Source organism: Topomyia yanbarensis, chromosome 3, assembly GCF_030247195.1.
Source record: "Topomyia yanbarensis strain Yona2022 chromosome 3, ASM3024719v1, whole genome shotgun sequence".
In the NCBI taxonomy this organism is placed as follows: Eukaryota; Metazoa; Arthropoda; class Insecta; order Diptera; family Culicidae; genus Topomyia; species Topomyia yanbarensis.
The window spans coordinates 18,081,169-18,108,562 of record NC_080672.1 but is presented as its reverse complement, the minus strand read 5'-3'; the positions used below and the strand labels follow the sequence as shown (position 1 = coordinate 18,108,562).

The 27,394-nt window shown below is 38.2% G+C and overlaps 1 protein-coding gene across 4 annotated transcripts; it reads left to right on the top strand.

The window, feature by feature from the left end:
- The first annotated feature begins 961 nt into the window (after window positions 1-961).
- LOC131688940 (transmembrane protein 64) lies at window positions 962-27,394 on the top strand. Of its 4 annotated transcripts, none has more exons than XM_058973581.1 (6): window positions 962-1,392; window positions 1,453-1,605; window positions 2,251-3,029; window positions 25,751-25,874; window positions 26,752-26,919; window positions 27,037-27,394. In XM_058973581.1, the coding sequence occupies exons 3-6, from the start codon at window positions 2,305-2,307 to the stop codon at window positions 27,154-27,156; spliced, it is 1,137 nt and encodes a 378-aa protein (XP_058829564.1). In that variant the 5' UTR covers window positions 962-1,392; window positions 1,453-1,605; window positions 2,251-2,304; the 3' UTR covers window positions 27,157-27,394. The 4 variants fall into 4 exon arrangements, with proteins under 4 accessions (XP_058829564.1, XP_058829561.1, XP_058829565.1 ...); XM_058973578.1 differs by having other exon boundaries at window positions 1,453-1,672; XM_058973582.1 differs by lacking the exon at window positions 1,453-1,605.

The window sequence follows — 27,394 nt, the reverse complement described above, 5'->3', positions numbered from 1 at the left end:
AAGGTAAAATTAGGTAAACCGTGTTGAAGGTAGTTTACCTTTAACCACGGCAAAAATCACAACTTATCGAAAGGTTTTTTTATACTCAACCTTGAGTAAACTTCAAACAACTCAAATGCACCTTATTCCATGGAAGACCCGGACTGAGTCGAAGCTTTTTCTTTGTTCAACACTAATAAGTGCGAAAGCGACGCCAAACTCAAAACTACCTAAATTTAAGTTAAAAGAACTCAATTTTGTGGGTTGTTTTACTTTTCCGTGTAGAGGGCAACATTGAGTGCATTATTCATGAAATGTCCATCTGTTCTCGAAAAACTGGTCAAAATTGACCTAAATCGAACCGACAGAATGGGATTTAAAAAATGTACAAATGTTGTAAAATAATTTGTAACAAATGTGCCATTTGTTACAAATTATTTTACAACAATAAATTGCATGTCATACGCTACCAAAATAAACAAACAACAATTGTTAACGATTGTTTGTGTGTTAAATAGCATTTTGAAAACATAAAAACAGTCTTTAGCTAGGCCTTCATCATAAGGTATATGTACATAATGTTTATATTTTAATCGTTTGGATTTATCAGTGTACATTGTTTCAATGTATCTGCCATTTCCATTTTTCCCGCATCTTCTGTGACATGTAGAATCTCGCATTAGATTTTCAACATTACAGTAAAACTGTTTTCTTAGGTAGATCATGGTAAAACTATGGTTTCAGAGCGATAAAACTTTATTTAAAAAGATTGACATAATCAAAACTACCGCGTCAAGCTCTATCCTAGGTCCACTTACCCTACCATATGAATGATATAAAGTGTGTTTAAGCTAGTATGGAAACACTGCACAATGCCGAAGCATAAAAGTGACAGCATTCATTTTGGCTCTCTGAAAAGAGAGACAGCATTGAATGCATTATTTTGTTCGCGTTGGTGGCTTCACACAAATCCTCGCTCAGTTCCGCTTTGACAGTACGACGTACCGATTGTGTTTTGGGTGAAAGTATGTGGATGTTCGCAATCGACCGAGTACATACCTTGTTTCATCTATAATAATTAGTTTCCCTCCCTAAAGCACCGATGGAAATAACACGTGAATTATTTCCTGAATCACCTTGTCGTCAGTGAATATTAAAACATACTCTACAACAGTGAATTTTTAGTGCACGCCAATCAAGTGTGAAAATTAGTATGTCTATCAATTGAATTGAATTTGCTGCTCTCGCTGCTCCGTCTATTGTGATGATCTTTGACGCGTGATCAGTCGGTGTTTGCCTTTAGTTATGATTGTGTAGTGGATGTAGAAGGTGGAAAATTTTCGCAAAATTTGTGCTGTACTGGAGCACACAGAACAAGGTTCCAAGCATTGGCGATTCAATATGGAACGAGAGGTTGCAACATCAGTAGTGCGTTTATTTGTTTAATATATTATTACATTTCTGGTGTTTTAGCTGTTGGATTAGAAGTTTTTATTCATCTAAATAGCCCCGATAATTGGATAATGGAGGTGTTAGTCATCGCAGAAGAGTGAAAAACATTTAATTATAGTTCGTCTCACAATAAAATTTGTGCATGAACATCAATATCAGCGCAAATTTGAAAAAGTTGGTGGCGTTTTCTTTATTGTATTGATTTTTCGACGCATGTGTTATGCTTCGTTGATCAGTATCGGTATGCTTTTTTCTGACTGCATTGTTTTTGTTTATATGTATATAATGTAATGTGCGACCCTCCTTCAGACCTTCTTCCTATTCAAGCTTTGCACGTTTGCCTACCACGTTTACTGCTTGACCTTGTAAATGCCAGTGATGTAAGCAGCTAGAAAGCCATAATCACTATCACTAGAGTAATATTACGGAATATTATTAAGCCTTGTATCAAGTTATGGAATATCATGTGGGAGGAAAAGAAGGCTTGTAGGTTACTGTACTAACTTCGGCACTCATGTCAATACATAACACCCAACTTTCTTTTTTGTATGGATCATAGGTTGTTATCCTTATTTTTTTGACATTTATAGCTTCAAAGTACTTAAGAACTATTGTTTCTGTTTTGAGTCTTTACGTTCAAATTTACTGTATTTCATGCTGGCTATTCTATCTGACGCTTTTAATATCGGAACTATTTCATTTCTGGTCCCTATTACAAATTAAGTTGGGTTCTTTTTCTGCTTCCATTTCATAGTATGTCACTCCGTTTAGTTTTATTTCACAAAACATGCATGAAATAACAGAACCAACAACTTTCAGTTGATGTGCAAAACCTGATCGGTCTCCAGTGAGACGAACAACGAGTAAATAAGCATGGATATAAGCATTCACGAAGCGGATGATGGAAATGCATCGAAAGACAGCGGAAATTTTCTCAAAGCATCGTCACCCACGTTTTCACTTCCACCAGCATCTTGCTCTGTTACCGGCAGGGACAGTTACCCGTCAGTGCCAGTGGAAACCGTTTCGTCAACGAGAGCGAAAGCGTCGTTTATTTGTGACCTAGATTTGCACTCAACGGTGGTCGGTGGGAAGGATCGCCCCTATCATCACCATCTGTTAGTACAGCATCATCAACAAAATCAGCACCACCACAAACTACACAATTTCCAACTGAACGGTGTCGCTGCTAGTAGCATAAACAAATCTCCCACCGCCAACAGTATCGACATGCGAGACAACTACTGCTTCTACCGGTTGCAACGGTTTGTCTCGCGAAATCCGATGCTCAACTACCTGCTGCCACTGTGCGTGATAGCGGTGCTAGTGTTTGTGATCTATGCCTTCCGGGATTATGCCAAAACGTTGCTGTTTTGGATCGAAACTCAAAATTCGTGGATCATATTCTGCATTGTCCTGAGCCTGTTCACAATCGTCAGCTTTCCGGTGACCGTTGGTTATCTGGTACTGATCATCAGCAGTGGTTATCTGTTTGGCTTTATCAAGGGCCTGCTGACGGTGGTCATTGGTGCCAACTTGGGAGTGGCCATTGCGCACAACACCATCAAAGGGATGCAGTCAAAGCTGCCGTTACATAAGTAAGTACACGTTGAGCTACATATTAGATTTCGGGCATGTTTAAGTTTAAGGAAGACCTGGATTTTAATTATATATCAGCAATCTTTTTCCAATCCAAAATCAAACAGTGCATATGTACCGCGTTCAAAGGAATTTTCCACTAGCTGAACAATGTATAGTGGGGTTTTTTTTAAAAGAAACGATTACCTGCTGCATTCTACCATACACGCCTGTCAGTCGTGGCTACGTAACCGAATACTCGTAGCTTCCTATTTCGTTTAACTTGCCTCATTTGCACATGTGGTGTAAAATGTGCAAATATCTACAACGTATAATATCATTGACACGTCGAGGAGTACAAATATACGTGGCTGTATACCGCGACGAGGCTATCATGAGAATACAGGGAGGTACATCAATGTTTACTCGAGTCATATTTTCATTCACTTCTTAGATACGTCATGTCTGATACGATCGTATGGTCCGGAGCTTTGGATTTACCGGAGGAGGTAATAAATTGATAAAATTATTGGTTTTGATTCTAGGAAATGAGTCAAAATGAAAATTTACCTGTCGCAATCGGAGTAATTTCTCGAAACACACACTCGGGAGTTTATAACGTTGTACAATCATTCGCTTCTAGCATACAACAAGCAACTTTCACTCTTTTGCGAATAGTGACGAAGCAGCGATGCTTTAGTCTTCAATGTGTACAGATGTTATTCGTTATGTCTGGCCGAACAATAGATCCGCATTTCCAACTGATGCAAATTGGTCACCGGCCTTCACTCCTTAGACGTTGTTGGACCTTCTCCAGCTACTTTGAGGGGCACTCCATTGACTTTGACTATCGGCAGAGGTAGTTGAAAAGGAATGAAAAAATAGCATATGCAAACATCGCAATCGCTTAACACATGGCTTGGTTGGCGTCAGGAGTGCGGCAATTACATGATTAGTCGAAACACGTTCGTCCGGTCGTTCGTTGGTTTGTATAGTTCCGACACATTTGGTGCCTATAGTCGAGAAACTGTGGCTTCTTTGTGTCTGTGTCATCCATTTCATAACAACGAATACCGGTATTTGAGCGCCAATTCTGTTTTAAGTGTTTGACAAATCCTGAAATTTCATATTCATGTTTAGTGAAAGACTTTTACCCACTGATTTCCATTTACATTTTTTACTATAATTTTGAGAAGACAACTACCAACATCTTACATTTTAGATGATGCATGTGAGCTTCGCTCTTTTTAGTTTTTATTTGCACCAAGTTCTACTACTAGAGGTTAATTAGTTCTCATGTTAATAATCCACCAAACATTATGACTACTGAGGATTTGATTTATATAAGAAGCCCGCTTCAAGATGTTGATTACAATACGCCTCGATAGTGGTGTGTCGAGGAGGCCGGGCGGGCTGATATGAGCCTTTTGTCTGTTCTATACCTTTCCTCTATTCACCAGCTCATAACCAACAATCAACCAGTAACAAATAGATAATTGAGAAAGGATGTGCTATGTGTGGTGATTGGCTATTCAAGTATTAGTAGTGTTTGAAGTACTAATGTATGTCTCATGTGATGATCATAACTTCAGCTGTATCTTGTACCTATCTAATCTATTACGTCTCTCATATATTGTCTTTTATTTCTTCTTTTCGAGTCCTATACTGCCATTCTACACCCGCCTTCAGCTGAATCAACAACGATGGTGATAGTGAACGTCTTAACACTCACACATTCTCAAACGCGGTCTCAGCGGGAACCTACAAAAATGCCATCGTGCACGCGATTATGAATCGGTCACGTCCGAAAGTCTATCCTTGATCCTAGAAGCCTAGGTCCATGCCTTCAGCTAAACCAATTAAGGAAATACGACCATACCTATTAGACAACACGTCTCATGGCGACATGACCGGGAACCCTATCGATATAAACGATCCCACTCTGCCAGAATTCAAACCGCGCACTGAAAATTTAATATCAGACTCACGGTTCGCGCAACCATTCAAGAACACACGTTACAAAATCACGTCAGCGCACAAACGTTAGAGCCCCTCGCGATTTTCCAAGCAGCCTACGAACTCGCAAACATGATTACACCCCGGTGATAAGGTGAAAATCTCAGCACTCATAAACTTACCAACACGATCTCAAGTGTCAACCTACAAACTCCCGCGCTCGCACCATCATGAATCGGGATCGTCCGGAAGTATCTATCCTCGGTACAAACAATCTAGGTCCTTGTTAATTATTAAAAAAATAATAAAATTGAAAAATAACTACCATATCCACTAGACAAAACGTTCCATGGCGACATGACCGGAAACTCTAGTGATATGGGGTAACTCTCTCCCTGTCAGAATGTGATCCGTACACCGAAAACTAAAGATCAGAATGACGGTCCGCGAATATATAAATCGCCGCAGGGTTTCAAAATCGAATTTATACACGCGAAGTCACATACACGCGAGCACACGGGACAAACACGTCAACATACGAACGCTTAAGCCCTTCGCGATCATCTATGCACACCTATGCCCGCGATCGCGTAAACTTGATAACACTGCGGCAATTGTGTGAACGTTTTAGTACTTACGAAGTTACAAACGCGATCTCAAACGCCAACCCGCAAATGCGCGATCATGAATCGGTCACGTCCGGAAATCTTTAACCTTTATTCTAGCAATTTAGGTCCATACATTCAGTTGGACCAACCAAAAAAAAATAATAAAGCTCATATCCACTAGACCACGCGTTCTACGACGACATGATTGGGATCTCTAATGATATGGAAGAGTCCACTTCCTTCTGGAATCTGAACCGTACACAAAAAATTAAGTATCAGATTCACGGTCCGCGCGCGATCATTCTAGAACACACGCGAATATGCGAAAGGCACACGGTTATGAAATAGAATTTATGCACGCGAAGTTACACGTTAGCACACGAGACATACAAACGCACACGCGATCGAGCACATTAACGTACAAATGTTCGAGCCCTTCGCGATGATACACGCGATTCCGAGTCCCTACGCCCGCACATGCCTGAACCGTACAAAGAATATCACATTCAGAATCACGGCCCGCTACAATTGGCCTATTGCAGTGTTTTATTGGGCGACATTGCCTGTCTCGTCTGCAAATTGTAGTATGTGATTCTGACGGGGAGCCCTTCCGAGAACCTAGCTCTACAGCTCCAGTAGGACAACTCCCGAAAAAAAAAATTCGATTCGATCACCTAGTCCGGTAGTCTAGTTACCGGAGATTTTTCGCTTCGCTTTCTTTGAATTCTATACAATCAAAAAATTAGAAATATTCTGTAACTTTGTGTTCAGTAGATGACAGACAATTATTTCGAAATTTTCCTGATGGTGATAATCCTTCAGTAGCCACTATTAGCACTACATCCTGAACCCCAAGTACACGAACGATTTTCGTTCCTCAACCATTATAGATTATATATTTCTCCGCACATATTTCCAATACCTGCAAAAAAAAGGATGTCGAGTAGGTATCAGAGAAAATAAATACTACCATGAACTTACGAACCTACGCGATCATTTCGTTTCTGATGGCTGAAGAAATACCCGGAGATTTCTATTCAGCATCAATGCAATGGGGTATATTAAATGCATTGTTTCAATTTGTTCTTTACCGTACAATGGATCCCACTGGCATACAAATAACTATGCTACACTGAAAACATCAAATCAGAGGAAAAATCCTTCAACTGCTTTGTAAATAACATATGGGACTGATACGCGGGTACTTTTCATAAGCATACGCATAAGAGATTCCCGTGGTTGCTACTCCGTTACTTACCAGAACCAATTGAGATTGCAAAATGTTCACGTGAATAACATGTTTGGGAATAACATAATGATGCTGATCAATACCGACGTCCACGACCGAAAGCAGTTCTTCTGGGGAAGCAAGGAATGTTAGTCCGATACATGTCGCTGCTAGAGACCGAGGAATCCTCTGCATGTATCACGGGAAGGGAAGATTTGTTACTAATAGCGTTATCATATAATAATTGCTCTGGGCAGCCGGCTGCCTAGAATTGGAAATATTATTTTGTTGGATTAATCAGATTTGCTAAATATATGCCTATATATTAATAAATCTTTATCGTTCAAGTCTGTCAGTCAATAATTTTTTTCAGGCAATCGTCCAAATAAAATGCGAAAAATTAAGGGTGAACAGAGAAAGCGCTAAAATCGAAAACGAAAAAAGCAGTTTTTTTACACCATGTGTTAGATCTTCATAAAAATCAATCAGGAGTACTGTAACAACATTCTACATAAGCTGATTGATTTTTATGAAGATCTAGCACACGGTGTGGAAAAAAACTGCTTATTTCGTTTTCCATTTTTGCCCATTCTCTGTCCAACCTTAAGAAACATGCGCTTGTGGGATTTGCTCTTTTCTTATATAGGATAAAAGGGTATAATACGCCCCTTCGGGGCAAAATGCCTCTCTTCGATTCCCAAGATTCCTGAATTATCTAAAAAGTAAAAATGACTGGTAATAGTACCGCTTCTTGAAATCAGCGTACTAAGTTAGTTTGGTATTTTTAATATGTTGCAAAACAACAATATACACAAAAGTTTGAAAACAGCTACTTTGATGTAAGCTCCCACTTTTTGCAAAAGCATTACAACCAATTAGAAACACTCGGATACGATAGAACTTTTTCAAGTAGCTTACTAGAATATTATAGTTACTACCTTAGTTTTTAGCTTGGCTTAAAACTATGTGTGTGTAGAATTATGTATTCACAACAGCTCATCACCGGCCAAAACGCCCCACCCATTGCTGTGGGGCATACTCACCGATTGCTGTGGAGCATACCGTCCTCTTGTTGAGGGGCACTTTCACCGGGGGCATTTTGCCCTGGGTAAAAGAAAAAACTAGAATTTATTCATCTTTGAAAAATGTTTAATAGTAATTGTATCGGGATGTTTTTAATAAAAAATGAAACGGGTGCTAATTTCTAACTAATATAACAATAAATTAGAGTAGTTAGTGAGAAGATCATAGTGTCGAATGGTGAAATATGCCATTTTTGCTTAAGGAGGACGTATTAGACCTGTTTACCCTACCGACATTCCTGTCGATAGCTGGAATTGCACGTGCTACTGTGTTCGTAGTAAGAGGCATACCTTTACCAATGCTTAACCGCTAGAATAAAAAAAACAAACCGTGTTACTTCCATAGAAGACGAATGTGTGAAACGAATGTCGATTCTAGGCTGTCATCTCCGCGAGCGATTTAATTTTTTTTTTATGTTGACTACTGTTTATGATAAATAGCGTAGCGTAGCACGAACACCTGGCGAAAAACGTAGATGGAGTTGATGAATTGAGCATATCCTTTGCCATATCAGACCTCGCCACGATTTTCAATGACGTAGACCCGCTCATCTCCACACACTTGGCCACGTCCTTACAAGCGATTTTATTTCATAATAGTCCTATCATCTGCTTAAGGAAAACGCTCGGAATCGAAACAGTTTTCTTAGATGACGGAGATATCAAAAGACGAAAAAATGTGAGCTGGAGATTATATAAAATAATATTACACAAATCTCTATTTATCTAAAACTATTTTACGTAATACAGGCCATATTGCCATGGTGAATACTCGGAAATGGTACATGAAACGGTCTCACCGGTATCCAGCATGCGAAGATTCTTTCTATATCCTACACACCAAAAAATAATGAAGATTAAACGACATGTAAATCAATACGAATGTAAACATAAAAAGCTTGAATCAAAAATTTGATTGAAAATTAAGTTGAATTCGATGCAAGCATGAGAGCATCAGAAAGCATATGATTTTACACTTTCGTTCGTGTAATATTACATGTCATTTATTTTACAGCAATATGGGATTAAAAATACATTCAAGAGCATTGGTTTGCCGTTTAATGAAACTGTAATTTCCAATCAACGTGTAAAATTACAATAAATATCGCTGAAAAAAGCACAACAAGTTGTGTGTATTTGTGCTGTAACTTAATTTTACATTTATATTCATGCTCCAAATATGTGCATGAAAATAAATTTAAAATCACAAAATATTTTTTTCTGTGTATGTAATGCCAAAAACACGTTCCACGTCGCTTTTGGAAGTGTCCATTTCTCTCTCCGCAACTCAATTTGATGACCGGAGCGCACCTTTCGCTTGACTTTGCACTACGAAACGAATCGTACTACGATGAAACCGGATTTGGAATAGTAGATTCTATTATTTAATCGGGACAACCACAAATGGTCCAAAATATCGAAAATTCACAATTGAAAGACGATGATAACTAATTTTTTTTCACTGATAGCAAACATTACTTGCATCTGCATTCGACGATTGCTGCGATGTCGACTACTGTTTATGATAAATACGCTCAAATTATTGTTTATTGCTTTGAAAGTAGGATTTTCGATCCAGTTCGCTATCATACTTTTTTCGCGGTTGCCGATTAAAATAAATTTTCATGTTCCGTTGGCTTCGTACCACTCCAGAACAACATTTGAATAGTAGCCGGGCCAGAAGATCGTAGAACCTTCGTGTTGCTTCAACAGAGGAAGCAGACGCTTATGTAAACACTCATTAAGGTAGATCTCCCCGTTTACAGTGTAGTCACGAACGGCGCACTCCGTTTGCCACATGAACAGATTGCATGTCAAATCATGCATTTATTGGAAAACTTTGAAAGTTTCTACTTCCTTACTTCCTCCGGAACTTGAAACGTGTGCTGGGCGGTGAAGAACAGTAGTCCCGGAAGCTGATGGAAATCCGCCTTGACTTAACTCTCATCATCCATGATGAGACAATGAAGCTTCGTCGGCATCTCGATGTACAGTTTAGGGCCCGTGACTTTCCCACCGTATTTTAACAGTCGTCTAGATATGGAGCATTCTGCACTTTATACGTGGACGGTCGCGCCCGGCCCTTGGCTTTCTGAACGAAAGAAAAACAGACAGATTCAACTGTTTGGCCACGTCCCTGGCCGAATCATTGGGATGCCGCTTAAACGCTTTCACTACACGCTTGTGATCCTAATCATTAATAGAACATCCATTCTGACCGCATTTCTCCTTCCGTTCGCTGCTCAGGGTTTGATAGTAACGTTTAATTGCGCGACTCACTGTTGACTGAAAGATTCCGAGTTATTTTTTAAAACTACTTCTACCCAAATTTTCAAGAGAAAATACCCAATGTTTTCTCCGTGATGCAATTTGACGTGGGACATCCTTCAGATTCGTTGATTAGTTATGTCAATAATAACATAATATTTGAAAAACGCCACATGCATCGCCACGTTTAGATTTATTTGGAATTTTTAGTTGTCATTCTCCAATAACCATTCGTTTCCATGCTAGTCAATTTGGAATAAAAATCGATTTGGTCCCCTTGGGCCAACAGGGGCAGAACGAATTCTTGAGAAATAGTGAAAATTTTCAATACAGTGCATACTATGCAATCTTACCGAACCGTTTCTGTTGATGTTGCTGAATGCATTTGAAACGAAAGTATTTGCTGTCAGATCAATTACGATGCATTTTACAAATAATTCATAGTTTTAAGCAGATTTAACCAAGGCACACGAAAAATATTATTTTTTTCTTCAAAAGAAAAAGTTTCACTAAAATCTTTTCAAAACAGAAAGAGCCTCTAAAAATTGAGATTTCGAAAATAAAATTCCATAAAATTGCCTGACACAACAACGTTTCAATTACTGTTAAAATCGAATCCTCATCCAACGATCATGATATTTAAAAAATATATTTAATATTGAGGAAGCTAAAATTTTGCATCATTGGCAATTTTGCGCATAATGATCCAGTAAGCATAGTTGTCGCAAATTATAATACACAATATTAGTTGCTTCGAATAGAATACGTAATCCCAAACACATAAGCAAAGCGCCGTACTGATTGACTCACTCAAACCTCCAGCACAACAGTATAGTACATACAGGGTTTTACGTAATACAGAAACAAAACATGTTCGACGTCCAGCGTTTAATTGATCAGCACGCATTGAACTTGCTACAGTCTCAGGGTCACCTCGTGCAGTTTTGTTGGCTTCCACACACAAGCCAATGTACGAGGCAGCACAGTCCCAATCGGAACAATTAGCGGTTTGATGTATTTTTATGTTCGAATGATAAATAACAACAGATCCGTGTCAATCCTATAAATTTTTCCACCAAAGGAGAAAATCATTCACGCAATTTTATACAGGAGGAAAGGCGGCCAATAAAATCTAATTTGCACCAGCACAGCTGCATTTTTAAACAATTTTCGTTCCGTTTTCAGCGTTTTAACATTCCGGCGTACCGATATTGGATATGTACTGCAGCTTTTCGTTCAACACGTGTTTAGCTTAGTCGCGGCAGGGTGCAGCCAGCTGTTTCAAATCATTTCTGATGTAGGTAGGTGGGTTGGTAATGTTATTTATTTAAATTTTTACTTGGATGATTTGAAGGTTATTTTCAAAGTTATCGAAAAACAAAGTAAGACATCTATTGTTATCTATGACTTTTAATTGAACTGTTCCATTCCATCATTAATTTTCTATATGATAAGCAATAGACATTAATGTAAATAAAATAATAGTAACAAACCCTATCTGGTTTCTTTAAAAAAATCATCTGGCTTAATGAGTGAAGATCAGAATGCTCAATAAATAGAATTGAAAAAAAAACTACATTTTATCGCGTAACTATTGTCCTAGAAAAAATGGATGTCAATGATCGTATTGACATGCTCATGGCCGATAAACTCGAGGGGGGTTTCGTTCAACTTGTTTGGATCGATTTAAAACCGGTAGTGGAGCACAACAGACAACGCTGCTACAGTACTTAGCGCCTACGTCAATCATCGAGTGTTGATATAAATATGTACTGGTAGTTTTTTGATTGAAGGTTATACTTATTGATCATAAATTGAAATAGTCCCAAAAGTTTGTAATCGGTTATTCAGGTTCTTGGTTTTTGCTGATTTGTAGCATCCACGAACTTTCGATAAGCTTCTGAGATATCCGGTTTCGATTCGAAATGTTTGAGCATCTGGTAATCTGCATCAGCCAATATTGAAGCAGCGTCCTTTCGAAGGAAACATACATTGTTCTCGCAGACGATATAGTTTGATTTCTGAGCAAAGTACAGTGCTTCCATAGTTTTCGATACGCTTGAAGTTTCTCGCAGCTTGTAAAGTAGATCGGTTATTAGCATAGCTGGAAAATGATCGCGTGAATACAGATGAAGTGAAAATTCAAATAATGAGATACATTTGGAGCTTGAATTGTTCAAAACTTCATGTATTGTTAATATTAGGTCTGATTTTTTCATATTTTTTCTTTACCTTTACGCCACTTGTTTACATGGACTACTACGTGGGTTTCACAGGTATCTGCTACGTCGCCATGATTTCAAAGCCAAGATCTAAAACGTCGCGTTTAAGGTTCAAGTTACCTTTTTTAAGCATGTGTTAGAATTGAACGCTTGGTAGTGTGCGTAGAAAAATTTGTGTTCAGCTTTGCCACCGGATTATCCATTTAAACCTTTTTAAAACTCTAAAAGAAGAATATCAGTCGATTTATTAGATCATCACGATTCAATTCATGCAAAATACCTGCTGGAAAAACCATCGGCTTAGCTAAATGGTGCTTTTGAAAAAGTGGCTGTGGTTTTTTCATTGCGCAGTTGTGTTGCGTACCCCAGCTCGGTGTGGTAGTGTGATAAAAAATCACAGCCACTTTTTCAAAAGCACCATCCAGCTAAGCCGATGGTTTTTCCAGCAGGTATTTTGCATGAATTGAATCGTGATGATCTAATAAATCGACTGATATTCTTCTTTTAGAGTTTTGAAAAGGTTTAAATGAATAATCTGGTGGCAAAGCTGAACACAATTTTTCTTACGCATACTACCAAGCCTTGAGGTAACTTGAGCCTTAAGGTTGATCCACAATAAACATAATCGATTTCATTCGACACAACTTTGTGATGGTCCAGTTCGTTTAATTTGTTGGTATCATGGCGAATTCACTAACATGTTCAAAACAATACTTTTCTTCACACTTTTTTCACTTTTCGACTAACATCTAAAGATCGAGTTATACCGTACGGTGTATGATTAGTGCAGAACGAGCTTCAAGCAAAATGAGCAGAACAATCTGAACTGTCAGTGGGGCCCATAATTTGTGTGCCCGCTGAGATTGTGACTTATGTCAGTTCAATGCAAACGGGATAGGGGCGCCATATACGTGGGGTTTCAGCCATTGAATTGGATCTAAATTGATTTTAGCCAGTATGAACCACATTCAAATTCTCGTTAGTTTTTGATATTTGGTAAATTCAAACGGCCATGTAGGAACCACGCTGGATCATTGAAGAATAGACACCGTGTGAGTGATTCCAGATGTACCGGCGAAGAAACTACTGGGCCAGAAATAAGAACAAATTTGCTTGATTGGCTCATTCCTCATGCTATTCGAAGATTCGTGTCTTTTTTCCCACGAGAGAAAGGAACTACATAATGGAAATGCATATATTATAAAAAGTTTGCAGCATGGATTCTTCCTTCCCGAAGGTATGATGATCCTTCCGAACACTTTCGAAGTCGTTAGTCCTATATCTTCGTATCAGGAACTAAAAAAAATGTGTTGTTACAGGTGGACAGTTACATATCAAATGATTTGAAATGGCCATCTTCGAATGTTCTTGAAGTCACATACCGACCACACTGTGGAAATATTCGACATAGAAGATCTATGGGCTTCGCATGATAAAAATTAACTTGAGAACTACTAGAACGACTGATGTTAGTCTCAAGAAGAAGGATTTGTTGGGTAAAATTCACAACACGTTGCTTCACCTTTCCTGTTTCTACATTTTTGACTTACGTCCCCGAGCTCAACTAGTCAAGGATTTGCTGTAACTGCTTCAACACCATAGACAGTTGAGCCGTTCCTTAAGTTTTCAACAACTTATCGTGCCACTGCAAAATACTTCATTTTAGGGTTCGCATCGATTGTTCTTTTTTGGCCATGAATTACAATAAAATAGGTTCATATTATTAGATAAACAAAACGTACATAGTATGAGAAATAGTTTACTTTTCGTATGAAGAGAATTATTTTCCGCATGATTTTAATTTTCATCGTCCATATACACATTGCCTTTAACGTTTTCAACGATTTGTTTGTAATTTTACTATGGCTAATAATGCTGTATACCTGAACGATGGTAGTACCACATTATTCACATGATGGAATTAGATACGTGTGATTTATACACCAATACTCTATTCATCTCGACTCCATTTCAGCAGAAGTAGGAATACCGGTCCTTTATTTTGGATTTCGACGGTCATTTCATGCGTTTGATTTGATTGGCTTTCAACTACAGTTACAACAATTTGTTTTATGTTCCAACGAAATTCTAGTAGCAACGATTAATCAATGAGGCGGAAGGTATATTTAAAATAAAATAGGAATAAGATAAAATCACTTGTAACTTTATTGTCTAACCTCAGATAGACTAGCAATTGTATCTCTGTACATATATATACTAGCACAAGCGATGAAAGTGTGTTTTATGCTGGATTTAAATTGGTTTTGGAAATTCACAGCTTTTTAAATTTCACAACAAACAAAATCCGTGGTTAAAACTGGTATTAGCTGCTTACTGGAAAATACGTATCTGTCCGTATTCACTCCTATCGATATATTACTTTTGAGACGCAAACATATGTCGTAACATAAAACGAACACAGCTGAGGCAAACTATTTATTCATGAATCGCTTCGTCTTAACCAGTCTAACCGAAATTGTTTCATGCACTCACCACGACTCTGGAAAGGCTAAACCAAGTGGGCAACTTGAATCCGTTCTGAAGACTGTCTCTGATAAGAATATAATTATTTGTTATTACTACCGGAAATTCCCTCTCGCAGGTTGATGGTATTGTAAACATCATCAAGCCACCTGTCTAATCTATTATGTCTCTCATCTATTGTCTTTCATTTCTTCTTTTCGAGTCCCATACTGCCATTCTACACCCGCCTTCAGCTGGGTCATCAAAGATGGTGATAGTAAACGTCTTAACACTCACACATTCTCAAACGAAATCTCAAGCGGGAACCTACAAAAATGCCCTCGAGCACGCGATCACGAATTGGCCACATCTGGAAGTCTATCATTGATCCTAGAAGCTTAGGCCCATGCCTTCAGCTGGACCAATTAAGAAGATACGCTCATACCTATTAGACAACACTTCTCATGGCGACATGACTGGGAACCCTAGCGATATAAGGGAACCCACTTTCTGCTAGAATCTGAACCGTGCACCGAAAATGTAATATCAGACTCACGGTTCGCGCGACCATTCAAGAACACACATAAATATATTACAAAATCAGTCGGTATCGTCCGGAAGTCGGTACCAACAGTCTAGGTCTATATTATTAATTAAACAAATAAAATTGAAAAATTGAGAAAAAATAACTCTTATATCCACTAGACAAAACGTTCCATGACGACATGACCGGGAACTCTAGCGATATGGGGTAACTCACTCCCTGTCAGAATGTGATCCGTACACTGAAAACTAAATGAATGACGGTCCGCGAATATGTGAATGGCAGCAGGGTTTCATAATATAATTTATACAAGCGAAGTCACATACACGCGAGCACACGCGACAAACACGTCGACATATGAACGCTTAAGCCTTTTGCGATCATCCACGGACATCTATGCCCGCGATCGCGCCTACTTGCTAACACTCCGGTAATTATGTGAACGTTTTAGTACCTACAAAGTTATGAACGCGGTCTCAATCGCGGACCTGCAAACATGCGAGATCATGATTCGGTTACGTCCGGAAATCCTTACTCTTCATTCTAGCAACTTAGGTCCATACATCCAGTTGGACCAATCAAAAAATAAAGCTCATATCCACTAGACCATACATTCTACTGCGACATGACTGGGAATGGTGATATGGAAGAACCCAGTTTCTTCTAGAATCTGAACCGCACACGAAAAAATAAGTATCAAATTCACGGTCAACGCGCGATCATTCTAGAGCACACGCGAATATGCGAAAGACATACGAATTTATACACGGCATAGAATTTATATACGCAAAGTTGGCACGTTGGCACACGCGACGTAAAAACGCACACACGAACGTACACGTTAACGTACAAATGTTCGAGCTCTTCGCAATGATACACGCTATCGCGAGTCCCCACGCCCTAACATATCTGATCCATACAAGGAATATTACATTCAGAATCACGGCCTGCTATAATTGGCCTAAAGCAGTGTTTAATTGGGCGCCATTGCCTGTCTCGTCTGCAATTGTAGTGTGATTCTAACGGGGAGCCCTTCCGAGAACCTAGCCCTACAGCTCCAGTAGGGCAACTTGTAGTGGTTTTTCTCAATTTACTTTTATAACAGCACATTCTAAACCGCTGCGTTTTAATCAAAGAAGGGATTCGTAATATTTTTTTTTAAATCCTTATCCTGCAACTCTCGAAAAAAAAAGTGTGACGCCGTCGACATGTTGCTCATCAGGTTCGTGGCAGTCATGCACTTAACCACCAAGTGTAATAAGAATGTTATAGATACATCCACTATTTTATATTGAACGTAATCAGCCTTTGAATAATAGATTTGATAAATGAGAAAGGCACAATTTCACCAGTAGGTGGATTAAACAGGTTTTTATGCTCATTTTAACTATAAGTCATGTAAACTAGTATATCTTTTAAGTAAATTTTGATATAAGTGAATCGAATAAATAGATTAAGAACTCTGCTTGAAAATGATGAAAAACCTGGTTTCGAGAAAAAGGCGTTTTACGCCATTTTGAATTTCGGCATGAAATAATGATCAAATTTGACAATAAAAACTGGATGTTCTTATGCCATTTCATGATACTACAATAAACTACATAAACTTCAATATATTTTTGACAAAATTTAAAAGATTTAAAATTCGAAAACCCTTATGTTTAGGAGTTCAGCACAGGCAGAAAGCTTAATTGCGAAAAACAACATTCAACACGAGGTCGAATTTAATAACACCAGAATCAAGGTTCCTGTGTATATGGAAAAAGCCATGGTAGACCTTCGTATCCTTGATTTTGCACCGCGCACTAAGGAAGATTACATCAAACGAATTATGTCGCAATACGAAGAAGTGGAATCTATTACGAATGACACTTGGAGAAATTGTTTCACCAGTATTCCCGTTCGTATTGTGAGGATGCGAGTGACTAAACCAATACCGTCTTACATGACTATCGAATGCAAATCACCAAAGGATGGCGTAACCTATAAGCAAACAAGGCTGATCACATATCCCGGGCAGACCCCAACACGCCAGTTCTGTGACCTGTTCTTATGGAAAACATGCATCGACTAGACACAATTCATCTACTACAGCTAACTCTAACAAGCAGCCACCAACACTTAAAGATAAACCAAAAACAACGACCCAATTAACCGGTAATTAAAGGACAACAATCACGACAACCGCTCCCAAACTATCAACTAGTACCAGCAATAAAGAAGCCTATAGAAGAAGTGAATAGCAAGAAATAAGTACCAATGATGACATGGACGTGAACGATAACGCGAAAGAAGGCAGACTAAATGACCCCCAATCTGCGACGGTTAAGGCAACCAATACTTCACCGTCAAGGAAAAGAATCTCAACATGCAGCAGCAAACTGCGTCAACAAGATCTGGCAGACGGACATTCTTAGTATTTTTTATTGTTACTTATTATAAAAGATCTACGGCTCAGTTATGCTAACGCATTGAGCCGTGTCAAATAAACTTTTAGAAAAAATACACTAAAAATTAAGTATCAGATTCACGGTTTGCGCGCAATCATTCAAGAACATGCGAACACGCTAGTATACGCGACAAAACGTTAACATACAAACGCTTGTGTTTCATCATCATCCACGCACACACAAATGCGGTCTAAGGAGTGAACCAACGAGCACCCGTATTTGCGCGATCATGAACCGGTTATGTCCGGAAGTACCTATCCTCGGCCCTAGTAGCCTAGGTTCAATACTTCCAGGTTGAGCAAACAAACAAAAATGACGCTCATATCGACTAAACGACACTTCCATGGCGACATGACTGGGAGCTCTAGTGATATGGGAGAACTCACTCTCTTCTAATATGAGTAAAGCCATGTCAAGTGATCCTCGAATTTTTCGCAAAATCACCGATCTTCATGAGGTATATTTTATTGGATAGGGATTATGGTGAATAGCTTTTGGTATTAATATTTCGTTAAAACACCTTTTATTCTTTAAGATATTAACCCTTAAACTTTATTGCATGATAAAATTGTAAATTTTATATCTCAAAAACTACTAAAGGTAATTCAATGAATTTTTGCACACATATGGAATGATATTTGCACTATCTAATAAAAATATTTTTGCTGTATAATTATGTGAATAACGGTACTTTGTATCTATTTAAAAATTTCAATTATATTTTTTCTTGTGTTCTTCACGCTAAAAATTTCCAAAACGTATGTCAAATTATGCGGCAATCTTTCACCTTCAATAATCTGTATTGATTATTTTTCATTTTTGCTCCTATCGAGAGTTATGGAGGATTTTGTAACAGTCCGCTCTTTCAACGCACGGCCCACCTTGATGCGGCCCGCGAGAACGTACATGTTCGCAACGCCGTACGTTGCAACGTCCTAATGCGCATCGCTTTGGAGGAGCGTATCTCATGTGCAAAATTGGCATCTATGAGATTAAAGCAAAAAGCCAAGCTTTTCTTTATGGATTATTGAATGTGAATGTTTTATTCAGGAGTTATTTAATTTTCTTTCACTCAATACCTTGGACAAGCGCGCTCGGATATTGGCAGCCGATGAGCAAAGTTGAGCAGTGGGCATGTTTTAACCTGCGTTGACATATTTTTTTGCAAATTGACATACTTCACCACATTTGATTGTCAGTTCATTTGTCTGAGAGGTAGCATGGTTTATTGCGAATCTTTTCTTAAATCCACATTACAACTCAGCCATGCGCCATCGGGACTTGCGGTACATAACGCGCCCATTTAATTTGCATCAGTGCGAGTGAAAAAAAAAAACGTTTTGACGTTTGTTTTTGTTTCGATCGCACTCGAGTGTTTCCCATATAGCAAGAACTCGACAAAATACTAGATTATCTCAAAATAGACAAACTTTGCTCAAAAAAGCATTCGATTGTTTGATGATATGGGTCGATCACACGAATGATTTATTCCGATAAAAAAATTCATAAATGTGTTCGTCATATCTGGTTATTGTGAAGTGATAAATTTATAAATTATATTGGTCAACACATGTGTGGCATATGTCTTAATGGGTGCAAAAAACACTACGAAAATAAATATGGACATGAACAAAACACAATTATCGTTAAATTTTAAATTTTTCATCCCATTTTATAGTAGTGGGTTCCTCAATTACGCGTTTAGAATATAGGAAAATTTTTTATCTTATAGTGTTTGCCAAAGTAATGAACAGGGAATATTCGTTGACTCAACAGGTTTATGCGGAAAACTGTAAAGATGATTTATAAATAAAGATCGTTTATGATTAACTGAAATTCTATAAAATAAATAATATCCTACCAGAACTTGGAGAACTACAATTAACAGAATTAACAGAAGCAATAGCGCTAAAAGAAAACCTCAACATCGATGCGATTGAACAAGTAAAGATTCTAAGTAAACTTTTTTCAAAAGACACATCGTTGTTTAAAGGTAATATCACTCGGTGAAAATAAAAACGTGAAATAAAATGCTGTTATCATATAGTTTTCCTATATTAATGTTGTAGACTAAAAATGAATTTGGATATAACGTAGATGTACTTTGACTAACAAAACTGTTTTTGATGATGTTAATTGTTAGAAACGTTAAATTATGTTAATAAAAAATATTAAGCAACTATAATTTTTGTTGTATACTTCGGTCAAAAATTTTTAAAGCATCTCAAAATATCTGGAAAAAAGTGATCTTCGATAATCCGTATAGAAAAGATTACCCTTATGCATAAATCAAGAGATGTGGTTTCTTTTTGTCATGCGATGCGCACTTCCAACGCGATGCGCATGCCGACGTTGCGATGTGCGACGTTGCCAATATGTACGTTCTCGCGGGCTGCATCAAAGTGGGCCGTGCGTTGAAAGAGCGCACTGTCATAAAATCCTCCATAACTCTCGATAGGAACAAAAATGAAAAGTGATCAATACAGATTATTGAAGGTGAAAGATTGCCGCATAATTTGACATACGTTTTGGAAATTTTTAGCGTGAAGAACACAAGAAAAAATGCAATTGAAATATTTAAATAGATGCAAAGTACCGTTATTCACAAAATTATGCAGTAAAAATATTTTTATGAGATAGTGCAAATATCATTCCATAAGTGTGCAAAAATTCATTGAATTACCTTTAGTAGTTTTTGAGATATAACATTTACAATTTTATCATGCAATAAAGTTTGAGGGTTAATATCTTAAAGAATAAAAGGTGTTTTAACGAAATATTTATACCAAAAGCTATTGACCATAATCCCTATCCAATAAAATATACCTTATGAAGATCGGTGATTTTGCGAAAAATTCGAGGATCACTTGACATGGCTTTACCCATATGTGAACCGTACACTGAAAATAAGTATCAGATTGACTGTTCGCGCAATCATCTAACAAACGCACGGGAAAATGCGAATGGACTCACGGTTATAAAATCGAATTCGTACACACGTTAACCTATAAATGCTTGAGCCCTTTGCGATAAATCACGTAACCGCGATCTCGCAAACATGATATCATTCAGGTGATAAAATCGAATTTATTCACACGAAGTCACATACAAGCGAGCACATGCGACAAACACGTTAACATACGAACGCTAAAGCTCTTCGCCATCATTCACGCACACCTATGCCCGCCGCGATGGCACGTAACGTAATAAGTTACAAAAGCTCAAGGTCTCAAATGCGAATTCACCCCATGTTCACGCGATAATGAATCGGCCACGCCCGGAAATATTTACCTTTAGCCCTAGCAACTTTGGTCCATATATTTAGTTGGACCAATCAAAAAATAATGCTCATATCCACTGGACAACACGTTCCTTGACGTCATGACCAGGAACTCTAGTGATATGGAAAAAATCACTTTCTTCTAACATCTGAACCGTACACTGAAAATTAAGTATCAGGTTCACGGTCCACGCGCGATCATCCAAGAACACACGCGAATAAGCGAAATGACACACGGTCATAAAATAGAATTTATACACGCGAAGTTACATACACACTAGTACACGCGATATAGAAACGCACACGGGATCGAATACGTTAACATACAAATGCCCTTCACGATGATACACGCGCTCGCAAAACACGACCGCACATATTTGAACTGTACATTGATTATCACATTCAGAATCACGGCTCGCTGCAATTGGCCTTAAGCAGTGCTTTAGTGGGTGACATTACCCGTCTCGTCTGCAATTGTAGTGAGTGATTCTGATGGGGAGCCCTTCCGAGCATCTTGTTCTACAGCTCCAGTAGAACAACTCTCGAAAAAAAAAGAAATTTATGCGTCGAGACTTTCTTGGCATTCGAACGCAGTGTCCCAAAAAATACTCAACGATGTTTCTCTCGTTAATCCGTCTACGAATCGGCACCAATAACCGTATTTCTTAGCTTTCACCATTTTATCAGTGGTGTGAATTTTCATTCTCAAACACCAACTTTCAGTTGTATATACCGCAACCAAGATACACATTCAAAACTGTTGTTCAGCATTCGAAGAGATATTTGCTTCAGTGTAACTGTTATACTGAATTTCAATAACCATGTATTCGATTATATATAATTTACAGCGTTTAATGACACTTGAAGAAATACGCATAAAATAAGGAATGAATATAAAGCTGGCCTCTCATTAGTGTTTGGTCATCGAGCTAACAACTCCACTTTTATTTTACGCCGAAACTCTAAAAGTGCTAACGTGGCTTTCCGCTCGTCTTTCAATAGGCTGTTATTAATCGTATTTAAAACCTCCCTCATTCATTTACTTTCCAGTTGGGGGAGATATTCATGACAACCGAATGCTTTAATTTCAAATTGATGCTCTTTCATTAACCAACCAAAACCATCATCTGCTCTGTATGGGCCAGTTTATGTTAATTGTTGGCATGTTTAGCCTTTTTATGCATACATGAATAGTGTGAAGTCTGTCAATTGAGCGGCCTAGCTGTTTAAATGAATTATGCAACTCACAACCTGTCGAAAATTTGCAGCTCTGCGCCTTACATACAAGGGAACTAACTGGTAGTCCTTCCCATCATGAAAATTACGCAAAACAAGTCGGGATTGAGGTAGTCCTTTTTAACGTCTTGTATCACAGCTGAATGGTTACATTCCAGAATTTTCACTGGCTTATGTAAGGGCTTTCATAAATCGAGGGCGATCACGTCTTCTATCTCCACTTCGCGAGCGGGTACGTAAACACGGTATTTTGCCGTAAAGCAGTCGCGTTAGCTGATATTCATTTATCCGGATTCTTTACTGATTGCTACCAACGCAACAGCAAACAAATATTTTGTCATCCAACTCTACTCAAGAGTGCTTATTAAAAACTGCTTTGCATATTCCGAAGTATAAACATATTTTGAATACATATTCAAAACCGTTTGAAGAAATTCGAACAGTTGACAAAGGGCGTGAGGCCCTAGTTAACATTCTGAAAAAAAGATTCTTTAAATTTTCTAAAAGTAGTATAATAATAGTATTCGCTGAAAAATTCAGGCAAATCGGTTTATTATTTATGGAGATAATAACCTTTTTTATAAGCAAGAAAATCGTTCCCAAAACATTACACGCGTTTTGCTTGAAGCCATGCCATGTCAGTATCATGAATATCTCAAGAACAGCTATACCTTTTGTTCAAAAGCTTATTAAAATATATAGTTTATGACCTATAATTTTGGGCAGATATTAATAGTTTTTCGCATTTTTTGATCAAAAATTGTTTATTATTTGACTTCTTGAAAAAGGGCCGGTAAAAAAAGTTATCTGAATATGCTTTAAGTTCCCTTTTCAAATTTTAATTTCTCATGAAAGTATGAGAGCCAATCATTATTCTATTCTATTCTATTCTAACCCTTACACAGCCAGTATTGAAAAGCATCCTGGAAAACACTGCAGTTATTCTTTAGTGTCTTTCTTGTCAACATTAATATTTGAAGCATATTATAATATGTCGCAAATATTAAAACGGCCAGGCCTACTGTGCAGAGTTGGGTTTGAAGATGTTTCAATATTATAGGGCAATTGAATTAATCATTTAATGAACAATTCAATCAACGAATCGTTTTGAAACTTGAATGTGGAAGAAACGAGGACAACCGTACCGACCGTTTCAGTTTGTAGGGGGTTATAATAAAACGTTGGGAGTGACTTTGCTAAAAAGGTTGATGTCACTCCTTTGGTCCTTTGGGATGGGACAGAGTTATTTACACCTTGCCCTGGCTTACTAAGCCTAGGTTAAAGCGCCTTTACTCGCTCTCCTCCAAGCTAAAACTGACTTCGGTGTTCGATCCGAGTCGCCCAATATTCGCTCTAATATTTATTAAGGCCATATAAAAATGACAGTTCAGAGCGAAGCTAGAGCGACTCCGATCCAAAAATGAAATCAGCATACACACCTGTGCTTTAAACTTACATTGTCCTTACGAGATTATTTCGAGGAAAAAATAGATGTTATTATTTTCTAGTTTTACTATTTAAGTACAATTATCAGATTGGAGTAGAATGGTTATTTTCGTTCAGTTGACTAACAGAAGGGAGACAAGCGAAACAAAAAGATGATTATACATTATAGAAGTTATGGGTTTAATATGAAACTCTCGGATGGAACCTTAGACTCCTGACAGCAGGTTTATTGCTAAGTCTAGTTCCATTGTCATGACTGATTTGCTCTAGAACATCAGCTTTCAAACAATTGTAGCAAATATTAATCATTGGGTACCCCTCTAATGAAAAGGGCTGCACACGTCCTAGAGCATGGCGCAGAGTAGACGCACAAAGCATAGAAGGTCGACTGGAGGAGATAGCATATCAAAAACGACCGCACTCATCGTGGGTGGCGGATACAGTGAAATCCCCTTCTACAATAGTATATTCACTGCACATCTGGCCATATCCTTACAATCGGGTAGGAAATATTAGTTGAATACGTACTTAAGAAGATACGGGGAACCCACTCCATAGGTATTACGGATGTTAGAATGAGTTATTAGGGAAGGAAATGAGGTGAGATTGGGATAATAAATTTCATAGGACATAAATAAAATGGAAAATTCTCACCGGGAAATCCTCTATCCATCACCTTATCTGCTACTTGCTTGTACATTGATATTCGACCTAGACCACCTTGTCGATGTTTTCTTGTGCCAGGAAGTCTGCTGCAGTTCCTGTGCTTGAGGGACTCGGTTATTTTTCCTCCTAGTCAGGTCCTGCATTCTGCGAGTGATTTTGCTTCGCGAGCCTTATTAGGTATCCACTTTCTTCAAACAAGAAAACAACAACTCTCCGAAATTAGTCCTACGATCGATGCTGACAACGAGGTGCTTCCTGGAAAGCGCAGACATCCACACGCTACACTGAATAACTCGTAGCAAAACTAATGGGCAATCCCTCGAGACCAACTGGTGATATTAGGCAGTCGCTTGTAAATATCCGAAAATGGCTTCAGATCCCGTTGATTAACTTTCCATGTCGACATTTTACTGGTCTTGTCAAATTAGCACGTTTAATTTCGGAAAAAGTTGACGGGAGCGAAAAAAGTTCACCTCCATCGTCTAAGGTTGCTGCGATCCTTTTTTTTACAATTTTTTTTCTCTTTTTATGTGCAAAAGAAGCCTCCATTTATCCCTCAAAACCTTGCGAAGTGGCCAAATAGTATAGATAATCGATTTAGACACTTTAAGAGAGGATTAAAACAAAATTGGGTATAATTGGACAACCAACAGCAGTGGTGCTAGAAAAAATGAATATTTTATCAATCGTCAGAGCATCAATCGGTTTCTGCTTAATAACTTTTTTCTCAAGCATCTGATCGTTTCGTGGTTTTCGAGACTTTGGCTCTTTGTTAAATTTCCTATAAGAGCCACATAACAATTAATTTTTAGGAAGTAATGGACGACTCCTGGAGGAATTATTTTGTAAAAGTTAATTTTCCCATACAAAATCCCATGTAAACTTTAAACAGTGGGCGCAAAAATATAGTTTCACCGATCGAGCTAAGAATTTGCACAGTTGTTCTAGGACCCAAATGGTACCTAAAAAGTTGCTCAGAGCTGGAATCTAATTTTTGCCCCACCCTACTGGACATGCATAATGACAGCATTTTAACGTTTCATCATCTGTACCGCCAGACTAGGATATTAATGACATCTTGTCAATATCGGAATATCCTTTGTATTACTCATGCTACTTGAAAAACAACGCCTGGCGTCATCTTGCATTAGGCTGTCTGGCGATAAGCCAATGTCGGTATATATGTACATCAAAGAACGTTATGGTGTTGCCTAAATGGCCTCACAGCAACCGACTCAGAGAAACAAATAAATCTCACATATTGCATCTTTGCTTTCTGTTCCCTTTTCCAGGTTAATCAAGAACGAGACTGCCCGTGCCATCCTTCGAGTGATATCAGGACCACGTGCATTTAAAATAGTATTATTTGCCAGACTGACACCAATACCATTCGGGCTCCAGAATACAATCTTTGGGGTAAGCTTTCTTTTTTTATTGCTGATATCAGTATAAGTATTAAACTGGTCTTTATGGTACCGCATCGTAGCTTAGCTTTAACATTTCTGCTGAACTTTGATGCTCTATTGACTCTATGCCACTTTATACAGAGACCGTTTCGGTTAGTAGAAAATACAGAAGAAATACTTAAAATATTATGTTGTTCGACATTAATTTAAAGTAATAAACAATGTCGATATTTCCTTCGAATCTATAGGGTTACAGCAATTGCCAATACACTAATTTATAATTTATAACCGGATGCATTTTGCACCTTCCATTTATCCCAGATACTCTTGAAAAGGGTTTTATTACTAACAGATGAGCACGGCACGCTTTTCCATGCACACTAACAAAGGGTCAGCAGTCGATTGATGTGACGAAAGTTTGTTTGAGAAGATTAAAAATAAATTTCTCAGACTTCTACGAAAATGAGGATAAAAGACGTAAACAAACCGATCCGATGGACTATATTCCTCGACCCACGGTCGCACGTTAAGCCAGGTTGGCGCCGATGAAGACGCTCAAAAGCGCAAATATTTCAGCGAAATTAGATGGAAAACCAGATCATTAATGGACAGGCCAAAACTATTAAAATTAAACCGGCTGCTACTGGAAATATTCCGATTCGGATTGAAATATGCATAGGAAATCAAGTCATTGCAAAGACTTGTTGCAGGTCGTTTCTTAATCGATAGCTTAATAGTATGCCTTCCCTAAATAAATTCACAAGCATTTTTCTTCGACCACACAAACAATCTATTAAAATTTTAATTTGGCCCCACACCATCTGTTTCAGATCAATTTTTGTTTATGTTCGATTGTCCAACACAATGTACTTTCCCATTATTTTTAGCTCAGCGCGGTTAATTCACGAAGTTATCACACCGGAACGGTGATAGGGCTGCTACCGGCGCAAACCATCAACGTCTATCTGGGCTCGAAGTTGCGCTCGATTCATGAAGTGCTCAACGACCACAACGCTGCTCTTGGACTCGCTGGATATGGCGTGTTTGTGGTTGAGGTGAGTCTTCCAAACAATATCTATCGACACATGCCGACGATGTTGGCAACATATTTTTGTTTATTCTGCTAACGCTTACTTTTCTCTGTTTGCTGATTCGTCGTATATCACAAACAGGTAGTTGTCGGTGCGGCCCTTATGGTTTGGGTAATACAGAAAGCGCGTACAGAGCTGTCCGCTGCCTTGTTGTCCGATATGGAAACAGACGAAAAGATACTGATCGAAATCGAAGCGTGAGAACTGCAAAACCATGTCGACATGCGCAGTTAGACTGCTAGCTGAGAATCTACTCGTCTGTAGCGTTGAATGAAACCTTGTTCGATTAGTGTATATTTTAGTAGGGTAGAACCACAAACAAAGAATGAGTGAAGTCGAGTATTTCAAACAAACACTACCGATAAGATTTATCCTGGGGAGAACTATTTAAATTCGTAATTAAAAGATAATGTTGTTTTGTTCCTATGTAGAAAGCTGA

What these genes read in the sequence shown, in the direction of transcription:
- LOC131688940 (XM_058973582.1), top strand. Translation starts at nt 2,305, where the DNA reads ATGGATATAAGCATTCACGAAGCGGATGATGGAAATGCATCGAAAGAC. An exon ending in TCAAAGCTGCCGTTACATAA is followed by an intron (nt 3,030 to 25,750) that starts GTAAGTACACGT and finishes TCCCTTTTCCAG; the next exon opens with GTTAATCAAGAACGAGACTG. An exon ending in TCCAGAATACAATCTTTGGG is followed by an intron (nt 25,875 to 26,751) that starts GTAAGCTTTCTT and finishes CATTATTTTTAG; the next exon opens with CTCAGCGCGGTTAATTCACG.